We start from the raw sequence: 12,372 nt of genomic DNA on the forward strand, positions 1-12,372 counted from the left end.
AAAAATATACGCAAATATTTTGGAAGCTAGAGCTTAAAAAAGCTTTTGGTTTGCAGAAGTGGATAGATATTTGAAAGACCTTTCTTTTGATGTATATATCGGTGGGGTGGGAAACAATGTTGGAAAAAATATTTTTTTTGACAAGGGGTTAAGCCCACGATTTTTTCGAAAAAATGGTCAGCAAATAATTTTCTAAAATACGAAAATATCTTGGAAGCTAGAGCTTAAAAAAGCTTTTGGTTTGCAGAGGTGGGCAGAGATTTGAAAGACCTTTCTTTTGATGTGTATATCGATGGGTAGAGAAACAATGTTGGAAAAACGAAGCCCACGATATTTTTGGAAAAAATGGTAAAAAAATAATTTTCAAAATATTAACAAATATTTTGAAAAATAAAGCTTAAAAGAGCTTTTGGTTTGCAGAGGTGAGTAGAGATTTGAAAGACCTTTCTTTTGATGTGTATATCGGTGGGGTTGGAAACAATGTTGGAAAAAATGGTCAGCAAATAAATTTCAAAAATACACAAATATCTTGGAAGCTAGAGCTTAAAAAAGCTTTTAGTTTGCAGAGGTGGGTAGAGATTTGAAAGACCTTTGCTTTGATGTGTATATCGGTGGGGTTGGAAACAATGTTGGAAAAACTATTTTTTTTTTGACAAGGGGTTCGCCCACGATTTTTTTTCGAAAAAAAATAAACAGAAAATAATTTTCAAAATATTTACAAATATTTTGAAAGCTAGAGCTTAAAAAAGCTTTTGGTTTGCAGGGGTGGTAGAGGAAAAAATATTTTTTTTTGACAAGGGGTTAGCCCACGATATTTTTGGAAAAAATGGTAAAAAAAATAATTTTCAAAATATTAACAAATATTTTGAAAGTTATAGCTTAAAACAGCTTTTGGTTTGCAGAGGTGGGTAGAGATTTGAAAGACCTTTCTTTTGATGTGTATATCGGTGGGGTGGGACACAATGTTGGAAAAAATATTTTTTTTTGACAAGGGGTTAGGACAGGATATTTTTCGAAAAAATGGTAAAAAAAATAATTTTCAAAATATTAACAAATATTTTGAAAGTTATAGCTTAAAAGAGCTTTTGGTTTGCAGAGGTGGGTAGAGATTTGAAAGACCTTTCTTTTGATGTATATATCGGTGGGGTTGGAAACAATGTTGGAAAAAATGGTCTGCAAATAAATTTCAAAAATACACAAATATCTTGGAAGCTAGAGCTTAAAAAAGCTTTTAGTTTGCAGAGGTGGGTAGAGATTTGAAAGACCTTTCTTTTGATGTGTATATCGGTGGGGTGGGAAACAATGTTGGAAAAACTATTTTTTTTTGACAAGGGGTTAGCCCACGATTTTTTCGAAAAAATGGTCAGCAAATAATTTTCAAAAATACGCAAATATCTTGGAAGCTAGAGCTTACAAAAGCTTTTGGTTTGCAGAGGTGGGCAGAGATTTGAAAGACCTTTCTTTTGATGTGTATATCGGTGGGGTGGGAAACAATGTTGGAAAAACTATTTTTTTTTGACAAGGGGTTAGCCCACGATTTTTTCAAAAAAATGGTCAGCAAATAATTTTCAAAATATACGCAAATATTTTGGAAGCTAGAGCTTAAAAAAGCTTTTGGTTTGCAGAGGTGTTCAGAGATTTGAAAGACCTCTCTTTAGATGTGTACATCGGTGGGGTTGGAAACAATGTTGAAAAAGATATTTTTTTTTGACAAGGGGTTAGGCCACGATATTTTTCGAAAAAATGGCAAGCAAATAATTTTCAAAATATACACAAATATTTTGGAAGCAAGAGCTTAAACAAGCTTTTGGTTTGCAGAAGTGGATAGATACTTGAAAGACCTTTCTTTTGATGTATATATCGGTGTTGTGGGAAACAATGTTGGAAAAAATATTTTTTTTTGACAAGGGGTTAGCCCACGATATTTTTGGAAAAAATGGTAAAAAAATAATTTTCAAAATAGCCCACGATTTTTTTTCGAAAAAAAAATAAACAGAAAATAATTTTCAAAATATTTACAAATATTTTGAAAGCTAGAGCTTAAAAAAGCTTTTGGTTTGCAGGGGTGGGTAGAGGTTTGAAAGACATTTTTTTTTATGTGTATATTGGTGGGGTGGGAAACAATGTTGGAAAAACTATTTTTTTTTGACAAGGGGTTAGCCCACGATTTTTTTTTCGAAAAAAAAAATAAACAGAAAATAATTTTCAAAATATTTACAAATATTTTGAAAGTTATAGCTTAAAACAGCTTTTGGTTTGCAGAGGTGGGTAGAGATTTGAAAGACCTTTGTTTTGATGTGTATATCGGTGGGGTGGGACACAATGTTGGAAAAAATATTTTTTTTTGACAAGGGGTTAGGCCACGATATTTTTCGAAAAAATGGTAAAAAAATAATTTTCAAAATATTAACAAATATTTTGAAAAATAAAGCTTAAAAGAGCTTTTGGTTTGCAGAGGTGGGCAGAGATTTGAAAGACCTTTCTTTTGATGTGTATATCGATGGGTAGAGAAACAATGTTGGAAAAACTAAGCCCACGATTTTTTCGAAAAAATGGTCAGCAAATAATTTTCAAAAATACGCAAATATCTTGGAAGCTAGAGCTTACAAAAGCTTTTGGTTTGCAGAGGTGGGCAGAGATTTGAAAGACCTTTCTTTTGATGTGTATATCGGTGGGGTGGGAAACAATGTTGGAAAAACTATTTTTTTTTGACAAGGGGTTAGCCCACGATTTTTAAAAAAAAATGGTCAGCAAATAATTTTCAAAAATACGCAAATATCTTGGAAGCTAGAGCTTAAAAAAGCTTTTGGTTTGCAGAAGTGGGCAGAGATTTGAAAGACCTTTCTTTTGATGTGTATATCGTTGGGGTGGGAAACAATGTTGGAAAAACTATTTTTTTTTGACAAGGGGTTAGCCCACGATTTTTTAAAAAAAATGGTCAGCAAATAATTTTAAAAATATACGCAAATATTTTGGAAGCTAGAGCTTAAAAAAGCTTTTGGTTTGCAGAAGTGGATAGATATTTGAAAGACTTTTCTTTTGATGTATATATCGGTGGGGTGGGAAACAATGTTGGAAAAAATATTTTTTTTTGACAAGGGTTAAGCCCACGATTTTTTCGAAAAAATGGTCAGCAAATAATTTTCAAAAATACGCAAATATCTTGGAAGCTAGAGCTTAAAAAAGCTTTTGGTTTGCAGAGGTGGGCAGAGATTTGAAAGACCTTTCTTTTGATGTGTATATCGATGGGTAGAGAAACAATGTTGGAAAAACTAAGCCCACGATATTTTTGGAAAAAATGGTAAAAAAATAATTTTCAAAATATTAACAAATATTTTGAAAAATAAAGCTTAAAAGAGCTTTTGGTTTGCAGAGGTGAGTAGAGATTTGAAAGACCTTTCTTTTGATGTGTATATCGGTGGGGTTGGAAACAATGTTGGAAAAAATGGTCAGCAAATAAATTTCAAAAATACACAAATATCTTGGAAGCTAGAGCTTAAAAAAGCTTTTAGTTTGCAGAGGTGGGTAGAGATTTGAAAGACCTTTGCTTTGATGTGTATATCGGTGGGGTTGGAAACAATGTTGGAAAAACTATTTTTTTTTTGACAAGGGGTTCGCCCACGATTTTTTTTCGAAAAAAAATAAACAGAAAATAATTTTCAAAATATTTACAAATATTTTGAAAGCTAGAGCTTAAAAAAGCTTTTGGTTTGCAGGGGTGGTAGAGGAAAAAATATTATTTTTTGACAAGGGGTTAGCCCACGATATTTTTGGAAAAAATGGTAAAAAAAATAATTTTCAAAATATTAACAAATATTTTGAAAGTTATAGCTTAAAACAGCTTTTGGTTTGCAGAGGTGGGTAGAGATTTGAAAGACCTTTCTTTTGATGTGTATATCAGTGGGGTTGGAAACAATGTTGGAAAAACTATTTTTTTTTGACAAGGGGTTAGCCCACGATTTTTTCGAAAAAATGGTCAGCAAATAATTTTCAAAAATACGCAAATATCTTGGAAGCTAGAGCTTACAAAAGCTTTTGGTTTGCAGAGGTGGGCAGAGATTTGAAAGACCTTTCTTTTGATGTGTATATCGGTGGGGTGGGAAACAATGTTGGAAAAACTATTTTTTTTTGACAAGGGGTTAGCCCACGATTTTTTCAAAAAAATGGTCAGCAAATAATTTTCAAAATATACGCAAATATTTTGGAAGCTAGAGCTTAAAAAAGCTTTTGGTTTGCAGAGGTGTTCAGAGATTTGAAAGACCTCTCTTTAGATGTGTACATCGGTGGGGTTGGAAACAATGTTGAAAAAGATATTTTTTTTTGACAAGGGGTTAGGCCACGATATTTTTCGAAAAAATGGCAAGCAAATAATTTTCAAAATATACACAAATATTTTGGAAGCAAGAGCTTAAACAAGCTTTTGGTTTGCAGAAGTGGATAGATACTTGAAAGACCTTTCTTTTGATGTATATATCGGTGTTGTGGGAAACAATGTTGGAAAAAATATTTTTTTTTGACAAGGGGTTAGCCCACGATATTTTTGGAAAAAATGGTAAAAAAAATAATTTTCAAAATATTAACAAATATTTTGAAAGTTATAGCTTAAAACAGCTTTTGGTTTGCAGAGGTGGGTAGAGATTTGAAAGACCTTTCTTTTGATGTGTATATCAGTGGGGTTGGAAACAATGTTGGAAAAACTATTTTTTTTTGACAAGGGGTTAGCCCACGATTTTTTCGAAAAAATGGTCAGCAAATAATTTTCAAAAATACGCAAATATCTTGGAAGCTAGAGCTTACAAAAGCTTTTGGTTTGCAGAGGTGGGCAGAGATTTGAAAGACCTTTCTTTTGATGTGTATATCGGTGGGGTGGGAAACAATGTTGGAAAAACTATTTTTTTTTGACAAGGGGTTAGCCCACGATTTTTTCAAAAAAATGGTCAGCAAATAATTTTCAAAATATACGCAAATATTTTGGAAGCTAGAGCTTAAAAAAGCTTTTGGTTTGCAGAGGTGTTCAGAGATTTGAAAGACCTCTCTTTAGATGTGTACATCGGTGGGGTTGGAAACAATGTTGAAAAAGATATTTTTTTTTGACAAGGGGTTAGGCCACGATATTTTTCGAAAAAATGGCAAGCAAATAATTTTCAAAATATACACAAATATTTTGGAAGCAAGAGCTTAAACAAGCTTTTGGTTTGCAGAAGTGGATAGATACTTGAAAGACCTTTCTTTTGATGTATATATCGGTGTTGTGGGAAACAATGTTGGAAAAAATATTTTTTTTTGACAAGGGGTTAGGCCACGATATTTTTCGAAAAAATGGCAAGCAAATAATTTTCAAAATATACACAAATATTTTGGAAGCAAGAGCTTAAACAAGCTTTTGGTTTGCAGAAGTGGAAAGATATTTGAAAGACCTTTCTTTTGATGTATATATCGGTGGGGTGGGAAACAATGCTGGAAAAAATATTTTTTTTGGACAAGGGGTTAGCCCACGATATTTTTGGAAAAAATGGTAAAAAAATAATTTTCAAAATATTAACAAATATTTTGAAAGTTATAGCTTAAAAGAGCTTTTGGTTTGCAGAGGTGGGTAGAGATTTGAAAGACCTCTCTTTAGATGTGTACATCGGTGGGGTTGGAAACAATGTTGGAAAAACTATTTTTTTTTGACAAGGGGTTAGCCCACGATTTTTTTCGAAAAAATGGTTAGCAAATAATTTTCAAAAATACGCAAATATCTTGGAAGCTAGATCTTTCAATCTAGATCTTTTCGAAAAAATGGTCAGCAAATAATTTTCAAAATATACACAAATATTTTGGAAGCTATAGCTTAAAAAAGCTTTTGGTTTGCAGAAGTGGGTAGAGATTTGAAAGACCTTTCTTTCGATGTGTATATCGGTGGGGTGGGAAACAATGTTGGAAAAAATATTTTTTTTTGACATCTTGGAAGCTAGATCTTTCAATCTAGATCTATTCGAAAAAATGGTCAGCAAATAATTTTCAAAAATACGCAAACATCTTGGAATCTAGAGCTTAAAAAAGCTTTTGATTTGCAGAGGTGGGCAGAGATTTGAAAGACCTTTCTTTTGATGTGTATATCGGTCGGGTGGGAAACAATGTTGGAAAAACTATTTTTTTTTGACAAGGGGTTAGCCCACGATTTTTTTTCGAAAAAAAAAAATTAACAGAAAATAATTTTCAAAATATTTACAAATATTTTGAAAGCTAGAGCTTAAAAAAGCTTTTGGTTTGCAGAAGTGGGTAGAGATTTGAAAGATCTTTCTTTTGATGTGTATATCGGTGGGGTGGGAAACAATGTTGGAAAAACTATTTTCCTTGTCGAAAACAAGCTTTTGGTTTGCAGAAGTGGATAGATATTTGAAAGACCTCTCTTTAGATGTGTACATCGGTGGGGTTGGAAACAATGTTGGAAAAACTATTTTTTTTTGACAAGGGTAGCCCACGATTTTTTTTCGAAAAAAAAAATAAACAGAAAATAATTTTCAAAATATTTACAAATATTTTGAAAGCTAGAGCTTAAAAAAGCTTTTGGTTTGCAGGGATGGGTAGAGGTTTGAAAGACTTTTTTTTATATGTATATCGGTGGGGTGGGAAACAATGTTTTAAAAACTATTTTTTTTTGACAAGGGGTTAGCCCACGATTTTTTCAAAAAAATGGTCAGCAAATAATTTTCAAATATATGCAAATATTTTGGAAGCTAGAGCTTAAAAAAGCTTTTGGTTTGCAGAGGTGTTCAGAGATTTGAAAGACCTCTCTTTAGATGTGTACATCGGTGGGGTTGGAAACAATGTTGGAAAAACTATTTTTTTTTGACAAGGGGTTAGGCCACGATATTTTTCGAAAAAATGGCAAGCAAATAATTTTCAAAATATACACAAATATTTTGGAAGCAAGAGCTTAAACAAGCTTTTGGTTTGCAGAAGTGGATAGATATTTGAAAGACCTTTCTTTTGATGTATATATCGGTGGGGTGGGAAACAATGCTGGAAAAAATATTTTTTTTGACGAGGGGTTAGCCCACGATATTTTTGGACAAAATAGTAAAAAATAATTTTTAAAATATTAACAAATATTTTGAAAGTTATAGCTTAAAACAGCTTTTGGTTTGCAGAGGCGGGCAGAGATTTGAAAGACCTTTTGTTTCGTTAGTACAAAAATTTATAAAATGAATTTTAAATCATAAATATTGAATTTAACTTAAAAGTAAAATACATTTATATCAGTTAAAAAAAATTGCACTATTGTGAACTGAATTGTATGAATTGTAAACTGTATTGGTATAAATTTCAAACTTCCCGCCCATCCGGCCATATTTTATTTAAAATTTAAAATTAAGAAGAAAAAGGAAAAGAAAATGAAATGAAATAAAACCATTCCACACGATAGTTCCGCACAGTTAACACGCGTTTTATTTAATCCGTACTTTTTCGCTTGGTTTTAAATTCATTAATTTGCGAAGTTATTTAACAGCTCAAGTAAGAGCTAATTAACAAAAAAGCTTGTTAAATTTTCATGGCGCCCGAGCAGGGACAAATTTAAACTAATAGTTTGTTCCAATTTTAATAAGATTCGCGCAGTGTTCAATCTATACATATATCGCACATATATGTACATTAAAAATACATACATTCTCGCGTGTGAATTTTATTAAAAAACAATTAAAATTTAAATTTAAAACAAAAAAAATATATATCAAATCGGTGGAATCATAAATTCGTGCGTGAGTGCAAAATTGTGTACAAAAAACCACCCCCATAAGGATTCATTGCTGCAAATATCGCCTGCAGAGAACAACAACACCAAAAGGAGCTCCAAAGTCACCCCAATGTCAGAGGACAAAAGCCCAAGGGAAGTCGACACAGAAACTGAGGTATCCACAAAAACTGAAAGTTATTAAATTTAATTTACTGCATACAATTGCAAATATTTGTTAAATAATAATTAATTCCAATTGATATAATTGATAGCAAAAAATTGCAATATTTTTGTTTTAATAATTAAAACAACAGCACAACTTTCAGTTTTTGTCATTTTTTGCAACACATATATACACATACATACATATATTTATATTATATTTGGTGAAACAAACAAAGTGCGGTTTTTTATTTAAAATTTGTATTCTATATTCTTTAAACTCATAAGTTACAAAATTAATAAATTTAATTCAATAAAATTAATTGCATCTCGATCTGCTGCCGCGCCGCCGCTGTCGCCGTCCGTCGTATACATCGATATTTTTTTTTGGAAAAACACACTCGTTATCTTCGTGATAATCGTTTGGAACTTTACGTTCATAAAATTGTACACGCGATTTATTAAATTAAATATAAAATTTACGAAATATTCATTTCATTTAATTAAATTAAACAATTTATGTAAATAAAACCGAAACTCTGGTAGAGAAATTTGTTTACAAATTGTTTTGTCATTTCCCTCGTTTGACAATTGACAGTTCGTTAAGTTCATACTCTCTTTCGTTAAGCTTTCAGCTATCAAGAGTGATCGTGTTTAGTGACGCAAAATATTTTCCAAATATATTATACGAAGAGTGTGTTCAGCCAAATATTTATAAAAAATATTTTATTTTCAAACAACTTCGATTTGAAATAAACAACTTTCGGCAATTTGCACATACAAAGGTTTTTTTTTTTTAAATTTATTTATTTTCGAGGAATTTCGTATAGAAATAAACTAATTTTCTAACGATTTTCCAATTTTTGTAAATTCAAATACTGAAGTGCAAATTGAATAGTTTGGATAAACTAATTCCAACAAATAAATTATTTTTCGAAAGATAGTAAATAAATAAATTCATTACAATGACGGGCAAGAAAAGGCAGCAATCACCAAAGAAAAGCGCAGATCTTGAACATTTGGTTCATCAGCGATTACAAATTAAAAATAATATAATTCGCATTAAAACGGGTCTTGAGGAAAAAACTTTATCGTTAAATCCAATTGAATTAGAATGTCGATTAGATATTTTAAATTCATATATTGATCAATTAATGAATTGTCAGTCGGAAATAGAATCCGAAGATCGTGCTGATGATTCTCGCGGTGAATTGGAAGACATTTGCGTTGGTGCTAAAGCACTACTTATATCACATGTCAATAAAAGACGAAAGTCTAGTGTAGTTGATTATTCATTCAGCAACCCACACCATTCACGACTTCCAAAAATGTCTTTGCCTAAATTCAGTGGAAAGTACTCTGAATATAAAAACTTTATCAGCCTTTTCGAAAGTTTAGTAGACAACGATCCAATGCTTCCAGATATTGAAAAGTTCAATCATTTAATTATTGATGAAAATTTAACAAGCTTTTTTGTTAATTAGCTCTTACTTGAGCTGATAATCTTGAAACCCTTAAAATAATGAAATTCGAGATTCAAGAAATCCTCACAAAAGGAGGGTTTCAATTAGCCAAATGGTTTTCAAATCATCCAGAGTATCTAAATAACGATAGTTCTGAAAAATCAATTAATTTTAATGATTCAGATTTCACAAAAACTCTGGGAATGTGTTGGCACCCTAAAGAAGATACATTCAGCTTCAATTTGGACAATAATTTTCATGATCTACGAGCTACTAAGAGAAACATATTATCAGTTTCCGCTCGTCTTTTCGATCCTCTTGGTTTGTTATGCCCCATAGTAACCAAAGCCAAAATCTTATTACAAGAGCTTTGGGTTGCAAAGATTGAATGGGATGAGTCGATTCCATTGCGCCTTGATACAAGTTGGCAAAATTTCAAAACCAATTTATCTCAACTTGGCGAGATAAAAATTCCAAGATTTGTCGAAACTCATTCGAACGCAAAAATTCAAGTTCATGGGTTTGCCGATGCTTCGACGAGAGCTTACGGTTGTTGTATTTACATCCGAAGCCAAAGCACAGCCGGTATCAAGTCGACGCTATTAACTGCAAAGTCTAGGGTGGCCCCTTTGAAAACGAAATCGATCCCTCGATTAGAACTTTGCGCAGCGCATACTCTTGCTAAGCTATGGACAAGAGTAGAGGCAATGTTGAGTCTTGACATCGACCAAGTTATTTTCTGGACCGATTCCGAAATAACTTTGCATTGGATAAAAACACATCCATCTACGCTTGCAACCTTTGTTGCAAATCGTGTGTCCGACATCCAAGAGTGGACACAAAAAGTATCATGGAGACATGTACCAACAAAACAAAATCCAGCAGACATTCTGTCAAGAGGCTGTAACGTTGAAGAAATCAATGCTTCAATTTGGTTCAAAGGTCCACAGTTCTTGCTAAACGAACAATCATCGTGCCGGTCAATTCGCATTTTGAATTGTCTCCAGAAGATGAAGCTTTAGAGAAACGAAAAACAAACACGGCTCTAATAGCAGTAGAAAAACCTCGAACTAAACTTCTAGAATTTATAGAAGAAGAATCCTCATATAACGACCTTATTACTACGTTTGCTTATATAATGCGATTCTTTAAAATATCTAATAACAAAACAGAAAGAACATTTGAAGAATTGCCAACGGCAAAAGAAAGAAACTTGGCGTTTCTAAGAATAGTTGAAATCGTCCAAAGTTATGAATTCCCAGAAGAAATTGAAAAACTTCGTAGGAAAATAACTCTTCAAAATAGTTTTCAAAAACTTAATCCGTTTATTCATGATTTTCAAGATAACGAATTTTCATTTTCGCTGATTCGTGTAGGTGGCCGTCTTTTTAACGCCCCAATTGAATACGATAAAAAATTCCCGCTTTTGTTAACCAAAAATTCACCATTTGTAAGAACGTACTTAACGTATTTGCATCGAAAAAATTACCATGCTGGACCTCAAGCTATGGTAGCATTGCTTCGTGAAAAGATTTGGCTAATAAATGCAAAAGATGCTTGTCAAAAGGTTGTGCGACAATGTATAAATTGTTTTAAGTACAAACCAAAATTACTCACACAAATAATGGGTAATCTACCGGCGGATCGATTGCGAGCGCAACGACCGTTCTTAGTATGTGGCGTAGATTTCTGTGGTCCGGTACACACCACCCTTAAAATTCGTGGCCGGTCACCCAATAAAACTTATATTTGCGTCTTTGTTTGTTTCGCCTCCAAAGCTGTACACATTGAATTAGCTTCTAATTTGTCGTCTGAATGTTTTATTCTCGTCCTTAAAAGGTTTATCTGTCGCCGAGGACTTCCGAAGACGATCTACTGCGACAACGGGACGAACTTTGTCGGAGCTCAGACGATCTTGAGGGAAATTCAAGAGGAGATAGAGCGAGGAGCAAAAGCTGTTCGACGGTACGCAGCAGAGGAAGGCTTCAACTTCGCCTTGATACCGCCCAGGGCACCGCGTTTCGGAGGTCTATGGGAAGCGGCGGTGAAAGCGGCGAAAACGCTGTTACAGCGTACCGTGGGCAACGCACTTCTCACAACAGAAGAGCTGCTCACCGTAGTCATCGAGGTCGAGGCAATCCTCAATTCAAGGCCAATCGCACCGCTAAGCGCAGACCCCAACGACGGAGAAGCCCTCACCCCAGCGCATCTACTAATCGGCAGCAGCTTACGATCGCTGCCCCCAGAACCAGTTCCGGAACGGCAAACGGGCTGCTTGAAAAGATGGCAGCTTCTATGCTGGCTCAAGCAGCAGTTCTGGCTGAAGTGGTCCAAGGAGTATCTGCTTGGCCTACAAGCGCGATCCAAGTGGGTACAGGAGCAGCCCAATCTCGTCGTCGGCAAACTAGTTCTTATCCACGAGGACAACTCGCCTCCTCAGCGGTGGAAAACAGGACGAGTTATAGGGGTCGTCGAAGGGCAGGACGGCAAGGTCAGGGTCGCCGACGTCAAAACATCAAGTGGTGTACTCAGACGCCCAATCGTCAAACTGGCCCCACTTCCCGATGAAGAATATTGAAGCCTGCAGCCTTTCAACGTGGCCGGTGTTTCGTTAGTACAAAAATTTATAAAATGAATTTTAAATCATAAATATTGAATTTAACTTAAAAGTAAAATACATTTATATCAGTTAAAAAAAATTGCACTATTGTGAACTGAATTGTATGAATTGTAAACTGTATTGGTATAAATTTCAAACTTCCCGCCCATCCGGCCATATTTTATTTAAAATTTAAAATTAAGAAGAAAAAGGAAAAGAAAATGAAATGAAATAAAACCATTCCACACGATAGTTCCGCACAGTTAACACGCGTTTTATTTAATCCGTACTTTTTCGCTTGGTTTTAAATTCATTAATTTGCGAAGTTATTTAACAGCTCAAGTAAGAGCTAATTAACAAAAAAGCTTGTTAAATTTTCACCTTTCTTTTTATGTGTATACCGGTGGGGTGGGAAACAATGTTGGAAA

General features: G+C 33.6%; 2 protein-coding genes across 2 annotated transcripts; both read left to right on the top strand.

Annotated features, from left to right (window-relative positions):
- The first annotated feature begins 9,404 nt into the window (after positions 1-9,404).
- LOC129949409 (uncharacterized) lies at positions 9,405-10,367 on the top strand. The gene has a single exon (XM_056060853.1). The coding sequence runs from the start codon at positions 9,405-9,407 to the stop codon at positions 10,365-10,367; it is 963 nt and encodes a 320-aa protein (XP_055916828.1).
- Positions 10,368-10,483: 116 nt separating this feature from the next.
- LOC129949416 (uncharacterized) lies at positions 10,484-11,923 on the top strand. The gene has a single exon (XM_056060867.1). The coding sequence runs from the start codon at positions 10,484-10,486 to the stop codon at positions 11,921-11,923; it is 1,440 nt and encodes a 479-aa protein (XP_055916842.1).
- Positions 11,924-12,372: the final 449 nt, after the last annotated feature.

The sequence above is a fragment of the Eupeodes corollae genome, chromosome 1 (assembly GCF_945859685.1).
Source record: "Eupeodes corollae chromosome 1, idEupCoro1.1, whole genome shotgun sequence".
Classification (NCBI taxonomy): domain Eukaryota; kingdom Metazoa; phylum Arthropoda; class Insecta; order Diptera; family Syrphidae; genus Eupeodes; species Eupeodes corollae.

Bases quoted from the DNA above. Each gene is read 5' to 3' on its own strand.
- LOC129949409 (XM_056060853.1), top strand. From the start codon at position 9,405: ATGAAATTCGAGATTCAAGAAATCCTCACAAAAGGAGGGTTTCAATTA.
- LOC129949416 (XM_056060867.1), top strand. From the start codon at position 10,484: ATGCGATTCTTTAAAATATCTAATAACAAAACAGAAAGAACATTTGAA.